This window comes from Enoplosus armatus, chromosome 5 (genome assembly GCF_043641665.1).
Source record: "Enoplosus armatus isolate fEnoArm2 chromosome 5, fEnoArm2.hap1, whole genome shotgun sequence".
Classification (NCBI taxonomy): Eukaryota; Metazoa; Chordata; class Actinopteri; order Centrarchiformes; family Enoplosidae; genus Enoplosus; species Enoplosus armatus.
Window position 1 is genome coordinate 4,602,984 of NC_092184.1, and position 26,062 is coordinate 4,629,045.

Genomic DNA, 26,062 nt, shown 5'->3' on the forward strand with positions numbered 1-26,062 from the left:
AAAAAGGGTGTGGTTAGGCATGTAGTTGTGGTGGTTAAACTCAAGAGCTAGGGAATACATCATGTCAATGAAGGTCCTCACAAGTATCAGAGTACACAAATATGTGTTTGTTTGTGTGCTGATGTCCTCAGGGTCAGCATGAGCCACTGGCTGGATCAATCCCTGCTGACGTGCTCAGAGCAGCACAAATCACTAGCTGTTGTACACACACACACACACACACACACACACACACACACACACACACACACACACCACCCCCAAATATAAAAAACAACTGAAGCAGACTCAACACCCCTCCCTTCCTATTCCATAGCCCATTACATGTATTGATGATTCCACATCCAGTGTTTTTTTCCTCTAATAGCTTTATACACAGCTGACCGGACGGTGATGCCAATGATGCTGGTGTACTCTGTAACACAATGTCCAGAACAGGCTCTGCAATCCATGGAAATATGGACCGCTGCTCTGGCTGTTCTTTCCAGCATCGATTCTCTCGCCGTTTCAGCATCAGCACTCTGCTCTCCTGGTGAATCTCTTTCTTTCTCTGCCTCTGTTCTCCGAGGGATGACAGTGGATCTGCTTGTGTGTTGCTCACCTGCTCGTTCCAGTATCAGCCTCTTAGTCTGCGGGGGTTCAGGTCACTGAAGGTCTTTGTCATAACCAGGAAGTAGGGGTGTGAGGGAAGGATGAGGCCCTGGGTTCGCTCCAACAGGTCCAGATCAGTCCAGGTAAGACTAGTTTTTCTTATTTGTAATTTAGTCATCAATGAAATAAGTCAGAAATATATAAATCCAAGTACTCATGGTTGTTTTTTAGGGTTTTAGTAATTTAATACTAATGAAAGAGTATAATTAGGAATTCTTTTTCCTTTTTTTCCTTTTATACCAATCAACCGTACCAAATAGTAAGTGTGACATAATATCATAATGGTGGCGTCTGTGTGTGTCAGTGTTTAGACTCATTTTGGGGACACAGTAACTCAAGAACAAAGCTGCTTGACAAAGACAAACAACAAGCAAACAACTAGCTTTTATGCATTTTACAGGTCACAAGAGTTGCATCATTGTTTCATGTCAAGATCAATGATAATGCTTAATGAAGTCAAATTCTTTAACAATAATACTGCACCTTTGCAGGATCTTTTTGGTTTTGTTTGACAGAATAAGTGAAAGAAAACATCACATTTACACCACAGCTTCCCCCTACAGATTCATTAGATTAGATCATCAGATTCTGAATCACTTTGCCACGTAAATATACTCTCTCCTGATTCTGTGAACAGCTGATTAAGGTAAACGGATACAGAGTCCATGTTATATTGTAGGTGCGCTATATGGGGATATGAGGCAGTTCAGGTGCTTGTTGTTCATATGTATATTATGTATAGCTGTGATTGCGTATATGAGTGAACCTCTTTCACAACCAGACAGGACAGGACTGCAGGAAATCTGTCTGACTGACCATTTGTGAAATGAAATATAAGTTCTGTAGTGCAATAAAAAGCCACTACTCTGAAAGATAGTGATCTTTTAAACTAATGAATCAATATGATACCAGAACACACTTGTTTTGTAGGTATATAGTTGGGCTACTTCAGAATTTATAAACAGAACACATTCATAAGATCAGAGTTGATAGGAATAAAGTTAGACGTTCTGGGCTTTTGTGCAGTAAATAATACTTTAAATTAGGTGCTACAGAGCATGTTTTTTTAGGTTTATGATAATGTCTATATGTTAAATAGTGAATAACTCCACAGACAGATCAGCCTCAGCTTCTAGAGATCCAGTGTTTTGCTCAAGGACACTTCAGCAGGGCAGATACACTACTTGTTGATATGAGGGATTGAGCCCTCATATTCCAGTCTGAGGACAGTGTCACTTTGCCAATCAGGGTTTCTGCTTTAATGGTGCTACTAATTGACATTTCACATCTCTTATTCTGTTTTTCAATATGTGACGGCCTTGGTAATTAGGCCTGCTGTTTAATTACTCTTGTAAGTGTTGGTTGAATTGTCTTTAATACTCTTAATCGTAATCTGGAAGCCAACAAACACAAATGAGGCAGAAGCAGATTTCCTGGTAGGAGGTCTCCACACACTTCTGGGAGCATAATGTCTCTCTCTCTCTCTCTTTCTCTCTCTCTCTCTCACACACACACACACACACACACACACACACACACACACACACACACACACACTCTCTCTCACACACACACTACTGCATGTCTCCATGAACGAAGTGATTGTGCCTTTATGAACATGGTGAGAAGGGTGGGTGTTTCAACCTGAAACAGAAACATGAAACGTATCTATTTGAGAGTTAGTCTGGTCTGGGTGCACATATCAGTATATGTAATAAGCATCTTGAATCTCAATTCAAATTGACAAATGTGCAGTGTTTAATGGAGATTTGTAAGATTTTAATTGTAATATGAAGCTCTTTTGAAACATTACAAAAACAGAGGTTGAACTTGTTGTATTAGACCTATTTCACTGAAATGGAAACAGAATATTATCCAAGCTCTTTATATTAGCCAAAAAAGACAAATGAGAGCGACTGGTGTTTAGGAGGGTGGCCTCTCTTTATAAGCCATCCTTCACCCCAATGTGCTAAATTTCATGACCACAGACAGCTTATTTTCACATTGTTTTCCCATTTCTGTGGCTGTGTCCTTCACATGGGGTGGCCCCTAAAATTGGACTGTCCTGCTCCCTTGTCCTGTTTCTGTGAAACTGTAGCCTTTGGAAAATTTCAAGGCTGGTAGGTTTGTAGGTTTGCCTTCTCTCCAGAGTCTACAGAGGGTCCTTCACATTGATTTCTCGAGTTCCTGCCCCTAGCCTCACAGAGATAAGTGACTGGTGCATTTCTCTGTCACATTTGGAGGATTTTTGTTGACCTATAATTTGAATCAGAATCAGGCTTACTGGCAAGCAGGTTTACAAGGAATACAAGGAATTTACCTTAGTATTTTGGTGCATAACAATAAACAGAGTAAGATAAAAGAAAAAGAAAAAAAAAACAAGTACTGCAAAAGTCAAGTTTTACAGTAAAATGTATCATTAAATTGAGGAGTGTGTCGACTTGAATGAGTCAGCTTCTGAAACTGAAAATGGGCCAATTCAAGGAAGGACTGTTCACAATGTAATAATCATAATTAAAATTTTTTTTTTTTTTATGAATCATGTTTAACTGCCAAAATTTTTGTCTCTTGAAATGAATAGATTTCAGCCACCAGGAGGCGATAATTATATCTTTGGGAAAAGAAAATGACTGTGTTGTTTTCCAGGAAGTGCAATTCAGTGAGATTTTGTCATGAAGATAACTGACGCCCTTTATTGCTGTTTATGTACTCATAAAACTGTCGGGGAAAAGTAAGTCATCCCTCAGTTAGACTAATTGTGACTTAAGTCACAAGCAAGTGTTACGACTTCTGAAACTCAGAAGGCTGATTTCATGAGGGACACCTGAAGGCATCACGAGCGAGAGAAAAATACGCGCGTGTGTGCGCGTGCGCGGCCACCGACGCAGCAGCCCTGCCCATAACGTTACCGCTGACGTCCCTCTCCCTCACGCTCTCCTCCCTCTTTCTCTTGTCACTGTGTTTTTCGGGAGGTGGAGAGGGGATCCCGTTTCTTTCGTCTTCACAGAAAACAAATGTTATGTTTCCGGTACACGGGAGACATATCTCCGTGTTCCGCCGATGCTCATCCGACGCCGGCGACTTTTCGTGCACCGCAAAAGCACCGGCAACCAAACCAGATGAGAGGAGTTAAGGGCGGACTGGACTGAGAGGAAGAACCGGAGACTGACTGGGAGGCTGCACATCCGCTGCTTTCTTTAATTACACCGCAATTTGCCATTGATTTATTTCCCAGGGCCCCGTACATCTCTCGGGGTCATACAATGTTGTCTCAGACGGTTCCTGGTTCTGTTTCCGTGACTATTTCTCCGTGAAAGCCACCGTCTTGACGTTTGTCACCCAGAAAAATCATATTAGCTGGCTAACAGGAAAACAGAAACTCCCCCTTTCTTCTCAACTCAGCCCACGGTGGTCGCACAGAGACTACGGCTGTGTTTTCTCTTTTTAACCCTCATCAGCTGCGTCAATGGTTGTGTTATCTTTCCTTTCTCACCCGAAGACGATGCAGCTGAAAGTAAAACGGTGACCATCGGGATTGTTTTATAGCGATCCAGCCAGAGAAAACCATAATGGTACGATAGCGTCTGGGAAGGATTGGGGGAAAGTGAAAAGCTAAGTAGGGGGGTGGGGGGGTTCAGTCTGGGCTGTTTTTCCCCTTCAGATGAGGCTGTGTTGGTACCAGCAACACCAGACAGACATGAGGTGGATGTAGCGAACAGGTTTGTTTTTACGCATCAATTTAAGCTGGATCACTGTCTTGCTGATCCGTGCTGCCTTCACGGACTGTGACAATGAGGATTGTATGAGAAGTGGGGCTGTTTTTTTTTCCCGGATACACAGAGCCTGGTGTGACTGACAACCAGGCTAATCTGGGGTGTTTTTTTTTAACCCAGTGTGAACACAAACCCACTGCTTTATTTTCTCTTGGACGGCGAAGGGCACTCAGGGACGAAAATGTCTTTACGCACGGCACTGCCTGGGAACGAGCGGAACCCTGATCATGTAAGTAGATAATTAAAACACAGGGCGTCTATTTGTCACCGTCAGCAGCAGGAATAGGTTACCATTAGGTTTAATTGTGCTTTTGAAGAAAATGATAATAATAACCCCTCAAGCCTCGAGATTAATCTGCCATGTGCACAGAGCAGCTGCAATCAAGCAAGGCGGCACAGACGCGATAATCTCCCCTAGCTCATTTGGGACGGGTTGCAATTGGACACACAGGCTGGAGACGGAGACCATGGGGAGAGAGATGAGGGGTGGGGGAGGTTTGGGCGCAGAGTCTTGTGTGTTACATTGATTACACAGTCATGCAAAATGCATACATTTGATCAATCAATGAGTTGCCTAAAACAATCTTCCTAGACTTTTACCTCCACCTCTTTCCCCCACCAGTGTCTTCAGTGCGCATGTTTGTCTTCCCCCAGCTGATCAATAATTAATGCATCTGATGCAAGGCCACCCAGCCCTTTCCACACCCATTCTGCCCTCCACTACATCCCTCCCTTTTCTCTGCTTGCCCATCCCTCCTCCATCACCGCACATCCAGCTCTTCACCTTCTCTGTCCTCCTCCACCCCATCTGGTCTATCTGGTTTCCCCTTTAATGAAACGGTGTGAAAGGCAGCCCAGTGGGCAGCACAATATTACTGAATCTGCTGTGTCAGGCTAGCCTGGTTTGTCCTGCTGATGTTTATCTGTGTCTGTGGCAGCGTCTGGGTTTTGGGGAGACAGGACAATTTGAGGTGAATGGCTTTTTGAAGCATCTTACAGGGTTTGCTTTGTAAAGATGCTTGGATGGATGTGGGCCTCTCTCTAATATCCTTTCACCACATATTACAGAGAATCCCCACCTTTATCTCAAGGGCACCTAGCTTACACCAACCTAGCAGCCTGAAACATCACTCAGTCCTTCAGGATTTGAAGCTCTAACAATGAGCTACTTCCTTTTACAGCTACAGCCAACAGCTGACCAAATACAGACCACTTCCCTCCTATTCTTTAAAGGGTATTTAAAGGGTATGTCATCACTACCCCAGTCTCTGTACGTCTGGTGTTTGGATATTGTGCCAGTGTCTCATGTGATATAAATGACAGCCACCAGTAGTGCTGATTCACAGAATTTAACAGTTAGCTGGTTTCCGTGGTTTTCACATGGACCTTTTACCACAGTGACAGTGTTGATGTCACGTCATATTTTGGGTGGGACACTCTAACCAAAAGGATGACATAAATGGCTGCAGAGTGTGATGTAAATTTTGATTGGCAGCCATGGGAAAATACATGAGATCATACATAAAGATTAGGTCCCTCTGCTCAGGGGCATTTACTGTATGCATGTTGAGCCCTGGCTGTACCCATGTGAGAGATGCTGCCACCTTTCCTTACTAACCTGAGGCGTGATTTTGACTGCGCTCCTGACTCACTGCGGATTGTTACAGTCAGGTGTTTATTGCCTGTAGCCTTTGCCAGGACCCATAAACACTTATAGAGGTGGCAGAATCCAGGAGGTATTCTGATCCTTTTATATTAAACTGTTGTGGATGGTTTGGACAGTTTGTGTCAGGCCACACCCAAATGTACGACTCCAGAAAGTGACGCTGCATTTAGATAGGGCCTTTTATTCCAACAGTAATCAGAATAAAGAGGCTCAGTCATGCCACCAGGAAATTCTCTTTCCAGTTACTTCAAATGTTTACAATATTTATTCATATTATGAGGAGGCTCTCTTCTCCTGTTTAGTATCTGCAGGAGTGATTAAACTCCTAATTTCTCCCAAACACAACAGAGCAGTAAACCAATAATTGTGTCTATTAAATGCTTGATGCAGTTTCAGTTTGCTTGTGGCTGAGTGCTGGTATTGTGTTTGACAGAACTCTTCTTTCTGAAAGAGGATAACTGAATGATCACTTTATTTAGCAATCTTGTAAACACTTGAAGGAATAATCGTATGTTTTGTGGTCTTCACTATTACATCAGTAATCATTTTTTTCTCTTCACAGAACTGAACTGGTCATATTTATTCACCTTATTATGGTGTAACATGTAATGGTAATATATAATGTAGTGACCAAGCAGATAGTGGAGGGAATAAACTATTTGGCTGTGAGCTGGACAGCTGAATGATTGCTGTGCTCACTCAGTCACAAGCCACTCTTGTTAGCAACCTCACCATGACAACAACAGGGGGTCCTCCATACCCCCATTATCCCTCCCACCACACCCTTCCTCACCCTTCCTCACCCACCCATGTCCATTTCAACAAACACACATGCACATGTCATTTGCCCTCACACAGACAGTCTTCTAGCCATGCATGCACACACACAGTAGCTCTGTTCACTCTGTCTATATACAACATGCAAGTGCTGGAACAAATGATCAGTACGTTCTCCTGCAATATGTTTATCAAAACACTGGCTGTTGTTGCTGTGTGCACTCAGACTCTATATGCACTTTCGTAGTGGAAGCTGTAATGTAATTAAGATGCTCACAACTGCTTGAGCTATTTTGATCCAATAAACCATCTCACTACTCTCTCTGGCTTCAAACAAGACTGAGGTCTGACGTTATTCCTTCACTTAGCTTAAGAGCTATTGCATGAACGTCTTGACAAGAAACAAGCAAATGTCATGAATAGATGCTGATACAGCAACAGTGACCTAAATATCTTAACAATATCACCTAAGAACAGTTTCCGAAACTGTTATATTTGAGAATTTACTGTTTTTTACTTTCCTGGTATGTAAAATTTAGTAAATTGTTTTTGTTATTTTGAGCTTGCTGTTGAATGTGGTGTTAGTACAATAGTGCTTGAGAACTGTAGAGGTCCGAAGAAAGACAAAATAGAAATGGTACATACACAGCACTTAATATAAATGTTTTGGATGCATGTGTGTTTCAGGGCATGTCCACATGTACACACTAATGTGTGTTTGGCATGTAACACAAAGTGAATGTAGTGCTTTTTCACTTTGTTTCATAACCTCCTACAGAGCAGAGACCATCATAAACACACCGTTTCACAACTCAACCTGAAATATTTGTCCTCCCGTGGCTTCGTCCTCTTCTGAGATCATTATCACCACGTTGACTTATAATTCAATCATGGCACTGGTGACATGTCAGCCTGCATGTTTGTGATCTCTGTTCCCTCCGTTACCCCTCTTCTGTTGCTCAGTCTTTCTCCTCTCATTTCACATCTATTCCTCGTGTTACCCCACTTTATTTCTGACTCCATGAAGTCCTCTGGATCCAAAGTCACAGAAACTAGACTTAAAGGCAGACATCACTTCCACTCCGGGCAGCATCCATGTCCTCCATCCTTCTCCTCCTTACACCCCAAGTAGAAAATGTTCTAGTTGCTTTTTGTACTCTTTACACATATTTAAGTCCCATAATTTGTAATTTTTGTATAATTATTGTATCCTCTTGTGCTAGATTTGAAAATACATGACAATGAAAATGTACAAATTATGTAGGCTTTCCAGACGACTTGCATCAGAAAATTACCATTTGTAAAAATGTGCAATGCCATCATCCTCACCAGAAACCCAGCGCCAACCCAACGTTGTGAAAGTGTTCTATCCTGTTGGTTTATGAAACTTCACCTTACAAGAACACATTTGTGTAACTGCAAGTTAATTTCTCAAGTGTAACCATTGTGACTTAGTTAACATTTTGTACTTAAGAAGTTACATTGCTTGTATCCAAGTAAGATTTTTGCAGTGTGCTGGTCATGGATATTGTGATTCTCTAAGTACCTCGTTCATATCTTACATTGTGTCTTTCCCTTTAGATCTTTGACATCTTGATACATTTTGGTTGATACAATTTAAATTACTCTTGTTTATCTCTTGTTTCCTATTTTCCACACAGACAACTTTATCTAACCTGCTTAATCTGCACCTATTAAAGGCTGGCAAGTGTTTGCATTTAAACTTTTCTCAGTCTGTTGTGTTGGTTAACTGTCAAAGATCATCAAATACGTGTGTATCTTGTATTTTAGTTGTTTTGTATTTCTATACGTAGGGGATGCAATGTTTTGTGTGTTTTAAAGTGAGGAGTTTTTGTCACTTCTCTAAAGTTATAATGTTGTATAGCACTTTTTTTACGGTTATACTAGTAGACTTCAGTTTAGGTAGTAGTGAACCATCTGATGGTGAAGCTTCAAGTTCAGAGCTGGAATATGAGTGAAGGTCCCTAGAAGTATAATAAGCAGGTATGCAAGTCTGTGCTTTTTGTTGCTGTACTGTGGGAATGGACAAACTATTTTGCTTGGGGCTAGTGGGTAATGAGGTTTTATCTGTATGTGAGAGAGCGAAAGCGAGAGGGAAAAGGAAGTCACATAGTAGGTGTGGGTGAGTGCTTGTGCGCACATGTACAGCTGTGTGTACTTACGAAAAAGCTAGCATGTCTTTCTGTGTGCCACCTCGGGGCAGAGCAGGGCTTTTGTGTTCCCCGTACAAGCGAAAGATTCATGAGCTTGCTGTCCTGACTTGTTACCCAAAAGCTGGCACCCACCTCTAATGCCCCCGATGGCATTCGTATTACCTAGAAACACACCAGATACAGTCATAAACAGCTCCAGGCTTTTAATCATCTGGTCCACTGAGGCCAACTGAACCATGCATGATTGATATAAAATTAGGCGGGTTGATATTAGATGACCTATATTGGCCATAATGCCTCGCTGACGTGTGCTGCTTTGTACGCTCGCCAGCTTAACCCAACGGAAATGTGTTTTGAGTTGCGGGTGCAACAGTAGCTCAAAGGTCAGAAAAGTGGGCCAGTAACGGGGAAATTTCCGGCTTAAATCCCTGGAGAGGTGATTGAGTTACCATCTGTTTAGCCTTAACAGCTACTACCAAGGTGCCCGTGAGCAAGTTGCTGTGCTCCCAGTGGCCCCGGTGACACTTAAGTGGTCAGCAGTAGCAACCTGTGGTAGCAATGAGCAGATTCAGCTGTGAAAGTATAAAAGCGTGAATGTAAAGCAGGGCAGTGCTGGGAAAAGAGCTTAAGAGATTTAGCAGACCTTCCTGTAAATGGCTTTCTCAAGAGCACAGCAGTTGCAGGTTTTTAAGGGAAATTTAAGTATTTACTTTCCCCGCTTAGATTAGTATTACTTGCTTAAGTACCCTCTCTCTCTGTTGTGTTTTTGCATTGCGCCTTCCAAATCGCTTTTCCATCACTAGGTGTGTCCACTGTGGCATCTTCTTCCTCGGAGAGTAGGTAGATGAGCTATGAGTTTCTGTAGGTGGAGCTCCTTTCGTCATTTGTGCACACTTTCACTGATTACGCTACAGTAAGTACCTAGTTCTTTATTCCAAATAATATTTATTACTAACTTTGGGAACGTTAAACGCATTACTGTTCATCAGAGGACATTTTGTTTAGAGCAGTGAGAGTAGTGAAGTGGGTATATGGGTTGAATGTTGTTAAATCAGTTACGGATGAGTAGCAGACTTTTAACAGACATTTATGAAAATATTATTGACAAAATCTTTACATCAAGGAATACTAATTCCTTAAGGTACACTATGTAGTATGATGGGAATTTTGACAATCTAGATAAATGTAATTATTGTGGATTGACAGATCTGCCCTCTGATCTTACATAATGTAAAGCAAGGCCGTTTTCTATAAGCAGGTATTATGTTATTCTATTTAAGAGGCCGATGCTGAACAGGTGGTGTTTTGTGGAGATCAGGCTACCGTGTGAAGAATGACACTGTTCACAGAGACTCTGTTAACTGACAAACATGTACACCAACACACACACAGACCCCTGCAGACAAACGTATTATAGCAGAGATACACACAATTACAAAAACAAACCGGCAGACAGCATAAAGGACATTCAGAAGCTCACAGTCCGAGCACACAGTTGTCTGTTGTGTTCATCGTGGAATCATCGCTCTTCTGTTGTCGAGCTCTCAGACGTCAGCTTACTGTCCTCAGTGTCTCTCCTCAGGCCTGAGCTGCTGCAGTTTAACCCATGCATACGCTATCTGCTCTTCCTGTTCTCTGAAGTGTGTTTGCATCTGTAGTGAGAGTATCTTGTCAGCTCTGCAGCTCTATCTCATGTATGTGTGTGTGAAGTGGCAGTCAGATAAAGATTTTGCTAGACAACAATCTATTGTGCTTTCTATAGTTTTTTTCACAAATCTTAAGTTGTAAACCAAACCCCAGACTCAATGTCTGCATTTCCACACACGTTTTTTCCATTCAGGCCACCTACTTGTTTTGCATTCCAATCACATAAATAACGATGAATCCATATGGATCCTGCATATGTTTCATCAGGTTTTTTTGGTGCCACTGCTTGAAAGCTGTGTTCCTTGTGGCGTACTCGTACTTCATGTTTACCCTGTGCTGTAAAGACAGTATCATGTGATCTATCTGTGCGTTTGGTAATGTTCTTGTTAACCAAAGGAAATGTTGCATCAGGAACAGCTGTCACTGCTTCTGTCCATTAGCTGCTGCAGACAGGAGCTTTACAACAAAAGAGTAATTTCATTGTGGTCAGCAGAAACACAGAGCCTGTGAGATGGTCAGTTTCACAATACTAGCATTTCCCATTTGAGTATTTCTTTAGGCTTGAACAGACTTTTTTGGACATTTTTGCTTTGTTAAATGCGTAATGGCAGAGAGATAGTAGTACATTGTAGGGGCTGTCGACTGCTTTGTCTTGACTTCCTGTAACAGTGACATCTTGATAGTTTCCTGCAGCAGACAGACTAATCTTTAAAAAATACATCAGCAAAACCTTCTTGGCCAACAATCTTGGTCAACACTTCCCTTTAACTTTTTTGTTTCAAACCAAATATGTGACGCACATTTTCAAACACTAGTTTTGAACTGAAAATATCTAATGTGGAAATTCCTTGTTTCAACCAGGCAGTCTGGGGATTTGCACTAATCCACATCTGTGAAGCCAAACCAACCATTGCATTTCATTTAGCAGATCTTACCAAGCAGGTCAGGTGTCTGTTTTCACAGAAAATCTTGTCGACACCCCCCCATGGCTTGACTTTTAAGGCAAATTGCTTTGGGCATGAGGAAGAAAAATACTTGTTGTGCAGAACTTGGGTCAAAGACTGAGCTTGGAGAATGTTAGAAAAAGGGAGTGGTTGGAAGGTGCTGAACACTATGAATTTATGAATTCATCAAAACAGATTTATCAGATACAGAGATGATGTAGAGAGCAAAGTGAGCAACAAGCGAGAGTAAAAGTCCAGTGTAAGTGTAAAAACTAGCACTATTAAACACCACTGGCATGTGTCAGAGGCTACTTGTTGTCTTGACCAATAATTCAGTAATGTTTAGAAATGATGAATGTCACATCTTTGAAGGGGAATTATGGTTTCAAACAATGTTATTTTTTTTTTATAGTTTTTGCCACCATTCCTACCAGTAATAACACTCAATAGTACTCATCAGTAATATTGCTTAAAGACGTTGAACAGGGCAAAGAACACAAGCAGTCAGACAGCAGACTTGGAATTTGTAAAAGGAGCGGTAAAATTAATTTAAATTAAACACAAACTCCAACTACAATTCACCACATTTTACACACAGACTTTCTGGTTCAGCTTTGACCTACTGTACTTCTCACACAACCATCCAGCGAGGCATTAGTACTGACAATTTGAGTGCACTCACTTTCAATTTTATGTCGAAATAAAGTGCTTGAGATAAAGTAAACTGTGGGCTTGTTCACAACCTGTCTGATCTGATTCTTGCCCCGTCAGTCTTCACTTTAGGAATGTGTTCCTAGATGTCATCTTAGCAGTTATTTTAGTGAGTACAATGTTATCATTACCAATAGAAATGATGGCCAAACATAAGAACCAGGTTATAATTTTCCAATATGGGATCATGGTTATGTGTATCTTTGGAAAAGAAAATCATGTCTCTGTTTGAATTTGTGGAGAGGAAATGTATCTCAGAGCATGCAGTGACACAGGGTTTAGGGAACAGAACATTGCAGAGAGAAGAATCTGCCTGTGTGGAGACAGAGAGAGAAACCTAACCAAGGAGTGACTCAGCTCTTTAATCCGCTGCTGTTGATCCTAACAGAATAAATCTGACCCTTACTCAGCCTGGTCTGATGATCACAGTCCTGCAGTGAATGATATGCTGAGTAATGTGGCAGATTTCCAGAGGCGAACAGAAAGCGTGTGTGTGTTTGCAGTCCTGCACTGTCCAGACTGAGGAATCCAGTTACACTTTGCATACCGGAGCCATAATGTCAGACTGGAGGAGGGAGGCCACCTTTAACCCACAATGTCGGGTAGCTGTCCTCTTTGTGTCTTCTGGCTCATGTTGGCAATATTGTTTGGATGTTACTCACCATGTTAGCTGACAGAAGTTTAGAAAATCCTTGTTATTGTTTTTTTCTTAAATCTACTCCAAGGTGTTCCACTATAACATAAGATAACTAGAGGGGAAACTTGGGTGTTTGAACAGCACAAAGACAGATACAAGTATAGTTAACTAGATAAATTATAAGTATATAGAATAAAAATAAGAGCATAACAACAAAGGGAGCATCAAGGTGCCAAAAAAATAGTGGCATTCATTCATTTATTATTTTTAAGAAGGACATTTTGTGCTTTACCATTTAAATAAAAGACATGGTCATCTGAAGTTTTTAAGTTTTTAAATAGGATGTGGAAGAGGTGAATAGTCTGCCTTACATCCACAGGAAGATATGACAGTGCAGGCAGAGTGCTTAATGTCTGCTAAGTTTGCAAATTCATGTTAATTTAATGATGAATTAAGCCGTAATAACTGCATTTAACAGGCTGAGGAGAGAAACATCCATAATTTTTATGTAAGTGTAATGAGGGAATCAAATGAGTGGAATTCCTGAAAAGTTTCGTTTTTGAATGTACCTTTGCTACTAGTATGGTATTTGGCACGTAGAACAGGAAGAACAATACAATTCAGCCTGCCCTCGGGAAACATACAGTACATACAGTACATGTCAGCAAGAGGAGCCTTGACTGGTCTGACTAATGGTTATTGGTAGGAATTTCAGTGAGTCTGGCAGAAGCCGAAGAATGTCTTTCAGCTGCTGCATTGCTTTAGTCGTCCGCAAATTCTCTCTAATGAAAAACAGAAGCAGCATCAGTAGTTAGGCTACAGAAGAATAAACATTAGTGATGTTTTGTTTAATTATCGGTCATTTACATTGTTTGAGAGGGGTGGACAGGGGTGGTAAAATCATTTGATTTTGGTTTGTGTAACAGTATGTCATTTGCACTCCCAGTAAAACAAAGTCAATTCTATTAGCAGCTTTTAACCATTAATTATTCTAAAATTCAAAGACATTTTGATCCAGCATGCTCCTCTTCTATTCATCATGGTCTTTGCTCCCACATTTCCTGCCACTCTCTCCCTTCTGTTTTCTAGTTCAGCAGAAAATGCTACAAATATGTCATGAAAAAATATCGGTCTGCAAATTATTGCGATGAAAGTAAACCAAACATGATGGCGTTGACACTGCTGTTGGAAGACTTTGCTATGATGTCAGTGCTGAAATGTTTAAGCCTACTGTTTGCTTTGTTAGGTGGGATGCACAGCAAGGTTTTTATGTGGTCAGTCCTGAAGGTGGAGAAAGCTGAGCCTTGAGTTCACTCAGGCAGCTGCTCTCGTCAAGTTTCTGTGTGATGATGGTTTATCATTTTTGTGACTTACGTGTTCCTGTGTAGGATGCTGGATAATAATGGCTTGCAGATTTGTTGTAAGGCTTTGTATTTTCAATGGGAATTTCTTTCTGAATTACTTTATTCAATAAATATAACTCTATAACTATTATCTGCAATGAAAAAATCCAGATCACATGAACATTAAGAACAAAGCAGATTTCAGTAGCTGATGGAGCCTCGGCTCCAGAGGATCAGACAGCCTGTCTGTCATGGTCACTGACATGTTTTTCTGGCAGCTCCCTCTTCCTTGCAACGGCCTGCCAGGAAATGCTAGCTGAGTGTTGCAGCACAACATGTGACGCGTCTGCTGTCATCGCTGTGACATTTCTGTCTCCAGGAAAGGAAGTGACGCAGGTTAAGTTCATGCAACTTCCGTCTGCTCTTGACACATACTCCAGATGGATGACAGAGATTCATACAGGGATGCTGGGTTATGGACAAGTTTAAAGATTGAGCAAAGATAGAAAAGAGGCATCTGTTGTGTGGGTTGACAAAGCAAATATGTCAAATGTGTATTGGCTCTATTCTACGCATATAAGATCTTGTTATTGTTGGCAGTAGAGAGGAGAGAGGGGGATGCCGTGAGACGAGGTCGGACTTAAACCTTGGATACTGTGGTTGCATGAGAGCCATCTTAGACTGCCAGTCCACCACGATGTCAGCAGGGTGCCTATTCCTATGCCAAAAAAAGTTGTAATTATAGGCCGGCATGTACAGGAGGTATAGAGCAACATTGTCAGTATAAAGCCACAATGGTATAAGACTCCCATGAATGCCCTTTCCCCCTTTTATTTTGGTTGTTTTCAGTGGTTTGGGTAAAGTAAACCCATGTGTTCTCCAAACGACAGGTATGAGCTTTTTGGTTTGGATCCCTTTTGCGTTGAGCACTTCAACTTTTAGATGGATTGACAGGAAAGACACCGGGATGAGAGAGGTGATGTATTGCAGCAAAGGGCCCGGAGTTATCTGTTTGTTGTGTTTTGGTATGTTGCGGAGACATTGTGTCTGCTGTGGCCTGTGATACAGGAGGTGTGTGTCAAGACACACCAGTCTGAGGCCACAAGGCCGAGAGCCACAGCAGCTAGAGAGAGGAAAAGGAAACTGGACTGGCACTGTGGGTCTGTGTGTGGGCGTGTGTGTGTTTGCAAGGGTTGAGGATGGTTCAAGGTTGCGCCATTCCTCTGCTGGGGACCAACGTCACACATCCTGTCTTTACTCAATACCTCCCTACCAATGCTCACATCCACTCAGACCAACAGTACATCCAGGCTGCAGCAGCAGCACACCTCCCTCAGGGCGTGGTCCATTGTTTGGAAACATGTTTGTGTTCGTCAGGCTGCGTTTGTGTTCGTCGTTTTGACGTTGCTGTTATCTCCCCTCCCTTTGCCGCTCCTCCAGCTTCATTTAAAACCTTGATAACAGAGCAAGGAAGAAAGAGAAAATCACATTTACATTTTACAGTTATTCATGTGCAGTCTTTAAGCCATAACTTCTACACTAATAACATAACAAAACTCATATAATGACTGCAAGTAATATGGTAGATATTCCTGTAGCTCTGGCAGTGAAGCAGCATGGGAACAAAAACCCAACAAAGATGACAGAGTTGTTTCTCTGACTGCAGATTATTGTGGGTTTATGAAATCATATGTTTGAAGTACAAAAGATGAGCAGAATCACGTTCAGTCAAATTAGGCACATATTCAGAGAAGGAGAACTGTATCACAATTCCATTCATATGCCTTTCTATTCAGCTGTACGCCCACACAGACCAGCACAGATAGGAGATAGCTGCTGTACTGTAGCTGATGGAATGCCAGACGTGCAAACATGCATGCCACCACATAGTTTACCTAACACTCAGTCTTTTATAGTAAAGAAGGTGAAAACATTAATGGTTACTTCTCATGATTTGTAGCTCTAACTCATGATATATCTGTGATGTCCCTCTGGGTATTTAACTTTTCCTACTTCACATGTAAGATGGGACCAGAACACTGCAGATCCACTCTGAGAATAGTCTCAAATAATTTTATTTAATATATTTGAAAGATGCTTTTAATTCCAGATATTTTCACTGATGTTTTACTCCAAAGAAAACTAAACATTAGAAAAGGAAAAAGTTAACTTTGGTGAGTCCAGCTCAACTTTAACTCTGTAGGAAGGGACACACTTTACCTGGCCGCAAAGTAGAAATCATCTGCAGCGCCTGGATTTAGTCAGGCTGGTCTTTCCTCTCATTTTTTTATTCAATTTTGATTACATACAAATCTGCATCTAATGTTCTGAACTTATGTTTAGTTTTGAAAGAAGACAGATGAAAATGGCTGAAATTTGGATTTGGGTTAGGGTTAGGAAAACTTAACTGACCTAATTCTGCTTGTGATTTAAATGTAGTGGAAGGACAGATACAGTCTTAATCTGTTTTGTTTACACATGATCATGGTCAACACCCTGTAGACATGTCAGGTCATCATCTGGTTTGAGAGATTTCTAAGTTTAGACACAACAAGAGGCTGACAATCAAACAGTTTTGTTGTTGGTGACACGTTTGTCTTTGTTACTTTTTCATATTGACTTATGTACAGAGACATTTTAATGGGATAGTTTCTTAGCACATGTTGACATAAGGACAGGTGTTTCTATTATTTTATCCACCCCATTTACATCAATGAGGGTAGAGACAAAAACGCCTCTTTGTATAACGTAATATAGTTTAACAACAACACACACTGCAGCCTCCAAAACAAAGTTGAATCAACACCTCTTTAACAGTGTACCTAATAAACTGGCCACTGAGTGTATGTATCATGGACATAAACACACATACAGTACATGATATCTGTATATAATCAGCAACAACTTTTGATCTTTAAAAAGCATCCTTGGTTTATTCTTTCTTTTTTTGTCATCTTTCAGCTGAAGTTGACACTTAGAAACGTGGTGTTTCTAAGTTTTTACACAGCGTTCAACATGTAGGCCTACATTCATCGTGTTTGAAGATGTAATGTAGCGATGATAATGCTGCTGTTGTTGACAGGTTGATTGTTTTCTGTTTCTCGCGACAGCCATCTGACAATCACACTCACATGTTCAGCGCATTGTTGTTGAAATGACGTCAAGAATTTAAAGGAAGACTTTGTTTGACTTTGTTTAGTCAATGACAGGCGCCAGCTTGGCGACAGTATTGCATAGAAAGTTGATGTAGATGGATTTACGACTTATCTTAAAATTCACCACACGTAAACTTGAACTACCACTCTTAAATCAGCTCCTGTTACTATAATCATAGTCATGCTGGCAATACTAGTAGCTCCTTCACAATAAATCAAATATTTTTATCTTCCACACTTAAGAATTATACAAATATTTGGATATATTGTATGAATATTTATTTCTTCAACAATCACAAGGTATAGAAAATGCAGATGTTGCAGTAAAATAGATTTTTCAAATCATGATGATGACAATGATAGAACTCCAACAGGACATTTATGTAACAGCTGAAAAGATGAAGTATATTTAAAGATTTACATTAAAGTGACTAATATTAAATACAGCTGCAATTTTAAAATAATAACATCAAGGTAGCATTAGATATTTTTAGCCTCAGTTGCATCCATGACTCTCCCAGCAGCCCCGCAAGTTTCACCAGCATTAGACTCAGAACAAAGAGTTTAGGACAGCAGTAAGATGCAGGGCATCGTCACAAAGATTTCTTTCAGTTTGCAAGGACGAGGTGCAGCTTGGTTGCTGAATGCACAAATCACATAGTAAGAGCTCACAATTCACACCCACACTACACACACACACACACACACACACACACACACACACAGACACGTAATCATCTGCCAGCCATCCATCCATCTTCCATACCAAATGTCACCCTACATGTATAATGATCCCCCCACTCCCCACCCAAATTTTCTGCCTGCCCCAGTCTGTTGGCAATAGACCCTATCACATCTCGTCCAACCACACACACACACACACACACACACACACACACACACACACACACACATTCACACATTCACACACTCACACACTCACACTCACACAGAGGCCTCCTCCTGAATGAAACTGCGTGGTAATCAGAAGGAGTGGGTGAATCGATGGACTGCGCTCCTTGAAAGGAGAATATGGGACGGGGGGAGGGGAGATGGGGGTGTGTGTGATGGAGGGTGGCATGAAGCTCAAATTGATGTGAGGTCGCTGAAAATGAAGATAGTGGCGCGAGACAAAAGAGAAGGCGAGTCCCGGCATGGAGAAGAGAATAGAGGGAAGGGAGGCAAATTGATTTGTCTGGGGGATGGGATGAGCCAGGGGAGGGAGAAGAAGGGGTGAATGAATGGGGGAAGGGTGAAGAGGACGTGAAAATGAAGGTGGCGAATAAATTGGAAAAGGAACATATTCTGCTGGGTACTATAAGTGCCTCTATAGTACCTCTGTAATCCCAGGGTCTCTGGTTTCAGTTTTCAGTGCTTTGTTTCTGTTCCAAGTTCAGAAATAACCAACGTTCGACCTTCAATGGTCGACTTCATATATGGTGATGAAATATTGAAAGTTGAAGTAGATTTTGATTCTTGTTAGTCATAAAATGAATCACAGTTCACATACTGTAGGTTGCAATGTGCAAAAAGCCAAAGAAATGTCTAAAAAATGAACTCAGAAATGACTCAAACACTCAAAGTATTTGTAACATGCTGTGTGTGGCTGCAGATGTTGGCTGCATTGTCGGTAGTTTCAGCTCAGCTTTTGTTAACGTGCACACATAGTGTATGAGGTAGATGCTTTTCCCTTGTTCTCCTCTTTCCAAATAATAGCACTTCGATGCCATGCTGATGGCTTAATCTATTTAGTGGAAATTTAGCTTAGCTTTATGATTCACAGGGCAGATTGAGATGTATGCTTTATTGGAAGTGAATAGTATTTTTGGAGTTTACAAGTGAAAAGACTTTGAGGATGAAGACTAACTGGTTGGTTTTGCAAATGTGCGTTCTCACCTCCGTTAAGGAGTAGTGTACTGCCGCTTCCCTGAGCCTTTCCATGGGACCTTCCAGGATTGTCTCGCATGCATTGGAGGAGACAGTCCGGGAACTGTCAGAGCTCAGTGAATCCATGTATTTTGTCTAGGTTTGATTCAGGACAACCTTACTTGCCTCTAAAAGTTAACAAATATATATATATATATATATATCTTTTGTAGAAATGTTTACCTTCCTTTATTACATTGCTCTGTGAGTTTTAATATAAGTAGCATTGATAGAAGCTAAAGTATATCAGTTTTATTAGTATCAAAGGTCTGAGCCTGTGCACTTCCCCTCGTGCTGGAAAAGCATTAGATCTTGTGATCTCACCACTGTGTTTACCACATTGGGTGCATTTCTAGATGATGTGGTTTTGTCTTCTGATGTGTGTTTGTGTGTGTGTGTTGTGCTGAAGGCTTGTCATGAGTTGCAGTTTCTCTTAGAGCACTATATTTGCCCTTTCTCACAGTAATGCAGTCTCTTCCCCTCTACATATTTTCACTTCTGCTGTCTAAGAGGCCTAATCCATATGCAGCATTCTGTAAAGAGCTGCAATACTGTAACCTCACCACTGACTTTGTTTACTTACTGATTTACTGGGTTGAAGCAGGAAAGATTGGGGGAGTGATGTAGGATGATGTGACCCTGAGCTATATTCAAATCCATGTTGTCGTGCTTTCATGGTTCCAGCTTGTTTAATATCTTTTCCCTTCACTGACATTTTGGTCTAATTCAGAATTGCAGTGATTAAACAGATATCAGGTATCTCATTTGTTGGAGCCAGTGTTGAGTCTGTGTTTAGTCTGGAGCATCTACTCTTTTTTTATTTTGGTTGATTTGGTCCAAAATAATGCCAGTCCATCTTGTGTTACTCATAATAATGGCACCAAATGCCCATGTATCTCTCAATTCTAACTAGAGAAGTTAACTAATTCTGAGGTAACTTCCAGGTACCTTTTACAACCACTTGTTCACTTCTAATCTGGCATTGTGAGCCTAAATGACACACATTTACAGAGACAACATCATGAACTTTCCTGCAATGGTTTGGACCAAAGAAAACAAACTGTAGGTGTGACTGTCCCTAGTTAAAAACATTGTCTGTCTTCATATTTCCTTGTTCCTCATGTCATCTCCACTACAGATAAAAAGTTCCAGCATGTTTGTTCTGTGGGATATTTCTGTTTCCGCTCAGTGCTCAGAGAGCAGATGGAGGGATTAGAGTTTGATGTTTATGCTGCAAGACCTCAGACCTCACTTGACCTAAAGGGTTCAGGTAGGGTCAGGCTGAGTGTCTCCATTCTCAGACATTTTTGGAAAAGTGAAGGATTGCAAGAAAAAAAGTAACCACATTAGCATAATTGAGTAAATAAATTGAATTCAAGGACGAATGCGCAAGTGCAAATGTGCTTTTGTAATGTGTCGCACGTTAAGAACAAGTCAGTCACAATCTTTATCAATTAATCATGCTGATGCACTTCATTTTGTTGATTTGTATTCATAATTCATATATTGAGATATAGATAATTCATGTGGCATGTTTTAGTTTTTCTCATCACTGATTTGTCCCTGTTATCCTGCTGTTTTAGCCTCCTGGTCACCTCTCTGAGCAGTAAGGAGACAGCGAGTGTTGGGTGTTCAGGGCAGATCAATGTGCCTCATGTCATGCAGCCACAGCAACACGTGTTTAGCACCAGTGACCCTGCAGCCACTCATGAATGTGAGGAATGCAGACTGTGACGGGTCAGATGAGATTCATAGGTGGCCTGGTTGACTCTCGCTTTTCACCTTTGGGTGTCTGGTACCAGGCTGCAGTCACATGACTACAGCACCAGAGTCAATGTCACAAGGTGTTTGTTGGTCGCTCTGATGTTATATGACTATGTGGAGGGAGATGCTCTGCGTATCTCCCTTTCATTCATTTAGTATCTGTATAAACATGTTAACCACTACTGATGCCAATACAGATGATGTTTTGTTCATGAACACTGAATGTTTCTTAAAATAATTCCTTTATCAGGTATCAGATTTTCTTACTTTTCCTATAAACCACTTGTAGTTCACAATGGGAGAAGTTTAAATGAATGTAATAGTAAATTCTGAAAGGCAAACTAAAAACCATTGTTAGGTATTGTATGACAAATGTCTATTCAAAATGACAGACAGTGTTTAGTTTTACTGGCACTTCATCTGTCTCTCTCTCTCTCTCTCTCTCTCCTTAGCATACCTCCCTGTCGGCCAGCCGCTCAGAGAAGAGTACCGGCTGGTCAAGCCGCTCGCTTGGTGCCCGATGTCGTAACTCCATCGCCTTGTGTTCAGATGAGCAGCCACACATTGGAAACTACCGGCTGCTCAAAACCATCGGCAAGGGCAACTTTGCCAAGGTCAAACTGGCACGACACATACTGACCGGCAGAGAGGTAGGAGACAATGTACTGAGGCTGATGAGGCTGAAGGAAAAGAGTTGACTCCTGGGTAAATACTGTGGTTTGGGAGCCAGAACAGAACAGCATCCTGTGACTCAGCCCACAGATGGAGTTTTAAAGGGCTGTTCCACCGAGTTCAGAGCAACTTCCGTTAGCTTTTACAGCCAGCCAAAACTGTCTCGTCTCACAGCACCATCGCGGCCTTAAACCCTTTTGAAGAGAGACAGTCATGCTTTTCTGTTTTTGTGTGGGTGTGTGCCTGTGTGTTTAAATACACAAGTAGTCTTTCTTCTTGTAAAACCCCTGACCTACATTGGTTGAGTTGATAACTCCATGAGGCTCAGTAGAAACTGTGTCTGCCGCTGTCTCGATCATGTGAGAGCTGTTGTTCCAACCATATAAAGTAGAAGACATTCATATATCGGTGGTTTACTGTGGTAATTTGACGCAGTCTTTGACTGGGTCACCACATGTTGTTAAGCCTCTTATGAAGCCTTGTTGGTTTGTTTAGTGGATATATCTGCTTTTGTGTTCTTTGCATGCTGTGAAACACTGTGTATTTTAAACTCCTCACTACAGTGTGGTTTTATTTACATGTTTGTTCTTATTCAACTTTGGGTTGTGGATAATGCTAATGTTAATGCTAAAAATGTGTTTCCTTTTAATGGATGTTTTATTTATAGTCCAGAAATTGGACTCCAGAGCACATTGTTCAGCAGCCACCAGTCTGAAAAAGACAAAACAGCCATATGCAGTTTCGAAACTGAAGTAGTTTAGTTTTAAATTAATTGTTCAAAGTCTGTTTTCAAGCAAAAATACCAAACTTTTTCTAATTTCAATTGTAATCAATTTTAAGAAAATGGCTGCTGTTCTTTATTTATAGTAAAATTTATTGTAAATGTAATATGTTGGTTGGACAAAACAAGAGGCATTACCAACACATAGTGTTAGACGTAGTCTAATAAACCAAATGATTAATCGAGAAAATAATCATCAGATTAATTGATGGTTGATGGTTGTAAATAAACTCGACCAGAAAAATGATGAGAAATATTGAAACCTTTTTGTACAGTGAAAAGCATTCTAGTACTATAGACCTGTAATGAATAGTACCTTTTTAGAAAGGTGCCAGTATTAGATTGTTGTTGAGATTGTGTCAGGCAGAATGAGATACTTTCGGTTGTGTGGAATTAATATTTTCTTTGTTAGATTGTTTATGTTCATTTCTTTTTCTGTTGTTTCCTCCCAGGTTGCAATAAAGATCATCGATAAAACACAACTCAACCCAACCAGCCTACAGAAGGTGAGTCACATGAACTGTATGTGTGTGTGTAGACTTCTGTGTGTCACAGTAAAAGATGAATGTATGAGTATATGCAGTCATCACAGAACCATTAAACACACACACGGATGTTTTTTGTTTGTGGTGACGTCCTGGCTGGTGGGTTTTTCAGCCTACATCAAAGTCATTGACTGATCCCTCAATTGTCTTTGAGCAGAAAACTGCTTATGCTACATTATCTACGTAACCTCTGTAACTGCATGATCTATGCGAATATGACCGTGTTTGACCGTTAAATCCCTAAAATAAGATGGCAGTCATTGAGCAGAGTAGCGTCTTCACATTGTTGTTTTGCCCTGTGCGTGCAGCAGTTGTCTGAACTTTGACCTTTTTGATGTTATGTGAAACTTGGTGTTGGGGAAGTTGTTACTGGCTGCAGGTTAAGAGCTGTAAAAACTCATCAGTTCAGGATTTGTTAATTGTTGATGTTGAGGCAACTTGAACCGTTGCGCTATTGTTTGATAAAGGGCTTGTCTGTCTGGTTTGATGAGTGACTTAAATCTTTTGAGTTCTGCTTTGTGTCAGTATAATATAACCATCATTTGTCCACTCAGTCCACTGGAACTAACTAGGTTAAAGGCTTGGAGTAATGTACGTCACTGTATGCTTGTCGAGTGACATATAGGGTCATGTATTAACTACATGTGTTGCATTCATGGCCCTAATGAGATTAAGCTCCCTCCTGTCTGAATTTGGCCTGCTGCGGCTATTTGTGCATATGTGTGTTTGCGTATGTGTGCGTGTGTGTGTGTGTGTATGTGTGTGTTAATTGAGAGCGATCTAATGAAACAAAATTGAGTGAGAAACAGCCTCAGGTCTGCACACTGTTTTCAAGCAATTAAAGTTGCAGTGTTTTCTCATCTGGCTTTGTTGGTGGAATATTCGAAAATAAAGCAGTATTGCAATATATATATACATATAATTTACTCATTGGTATAGAGATTTTTTTCTGCATATGCTTTTGCTTCCTTGCTTTGTGTGGAAAACCTTATGTCTGCATATTGCTGTTTGTTTTCATACTGTCAAGGCAGGCTAACCTCTCGGATAGTTGAGTAAAAAAGTAAATCTTGCATTAGTCATATTGAATATTGAATATTGTGGTGTCGCAGCATCATTGGCTGAGCCAGCATTTGCATGAAATTCTTCATCTTGAATGGGTGTTGAGATTGAATCTTACAAAGGACAAAGTCAGATACAGTCCCCCTCACATCAGCTGAAAGACCGATCTGTGTGTCGTGTAGATACCAAAACAGTTTTTTGGTTTTATTGGTTACATCCTATAGCGATTATGACTGATCGCTATAAAAAATACAATATTGGCACCAGTTTTTTTCCAGGGGTGCAGCTAACTTTAATTTCCATTACTGGATTCTTTTTTTCAATTAATTGATAGTTGTTTTGTCTATAAAATGTTTAAAAAATAGTGAAAGAAGCTCATCACAATTTCCCAGGGCCCAAGGTAACATCTTCAAATATCTGCTTGCTTGACAACTGACTCAAACAACGAATCAATGGTAGTTGCTGATTATTTTTTGTTGATCAACAAATCGTTGAATTTGTGCCTTTTTAAGGCATGTACTGTATGCTTTTTTCACGTTTGCACCAGATCTCCGTCATCTTCGCTCTTCAACATAATCATCATCATCCAGAAAGGGTTTTAACCTTGTGTGTAGTTTGTGTGAAAGACTCTCACAGTTCATACAAGTCACTCTTTGTTCAGCAGCGGCTCGGCTGACCAAATTTCGGCCTTGTGTGATTATGAGTCTTCTTTATCGGCACCTTCACTGCAACACTCTCTCGCGTCATCGAGATCGATACTGCATCACGCACACAGCTAGCGTATTGATGAATACCCAGCTGGTTAGCTAACCAGCCCAGGCTGTTATTTGGCTCTATTGATAACACAGAGTTGGGTTATTGATGGTGTCTGAATCTGTGCGATAGTTGGTCCACCTGGCCTAGATACTGGCCGGGACAGCAGACTCATCACTTTGCTGCTCTGACTGTTAACGTCAACACAAAATGGAAACAAAAATTCTAATTCTATTCCAACTTCACAGTTCTCTAGTCATGGGATTGGAGCCAGTCCTTTCAATAGCTACCATGGTTGTGCATGACTGTCTCTGCAATTTACACATTTTAAAGAGTATTAACATATGTGTGTGTTGTGGTACAGCCCAGCCCCTTTTAAACAGCTCCTCTATGTTTTATTCCCTGTCCCGACATTCTGTTTCACCTGGAAATAACAGCATAGATAACAGCATGAACATGACATTTCTATGTGACTTTAAAAAGTGTACCTTTTAGTTCATTTAAAGCAGGAGGATACACAGAGGAAGTTTTTCACAACCAGACCTTCCCACACTGGATTGAGAGTCTGTTTCAGTTCACTGTGACATTCGAGCAAATCAAGTGCTATTGAAACTCAAGACCAAACCAGTCAAACAAAACTATCTTACCTAAATTGAATAAAATGCCTAAAAAGGTTCTTAAGTATAAACAGATTCAGATCTACAGTACCTGCATACTAAACTTCTAATTAATCAAAACTGAAGATGTAAACTGATCTTTGTATCCTTGAATTGTTTGTAGCTCTTGTGGGAAAATAAACACAGATGGATAAGGAAGGGAAACGTATTCTGATCATTTTATTGTGGCTGGAAAATGTTCAGGTCGCCGTGAAATCTAAGCCTTCTGACAACTGCAGTTCTGTTATAACACATTTCAACCCAGTATGGATTCTTGTCAGGAAGTAGATAGATAGCTACTGACTGCTGCCATGCAACATTGCACACATGACAAAGAATGGAAGTGTTCGCATCAGTTTTGAGACTGAAGTTGATCATTGTGTATCTCAGAAATACACTTAAACTAGGCCATAAAATACTTATTGAGT

The 26,062-nt window shown here is 40.8% G+C and overlaps 1 protein-coding gene across 1 annotated transcript in view; it reads left to right on the forward strand.

Moving 5' to 3' along the window:
• The first annotated feature begins 4,605 nt into the window (after positions 1 to 4,605).
• The window catches only part of mark4b (MAP/microtubule affinity-regulating kinase 4b), a 48,398-nt gene continuing 26,941 nt past the window's right edge, over positions 4,606 to 26,062 (forward strand). Inside the window, exons 1-3 of the mRNA XM_070905951.1 lie at positions 4,606 to 4,653; positions 21,621 to 21,818; positions 23,074 to 23,127. Coding sequence (XP_070762052.1) covers positions 4,606 to 4,653; positions 21,621 to 21,818; positions 23,074 to 23,127 — 300 coding nt within the window. The remainder of the gene's footprint in view (positions 4,654 to 21,620; positions 21,819 to 23,073; positions 23,128 to 26,062) is intronic.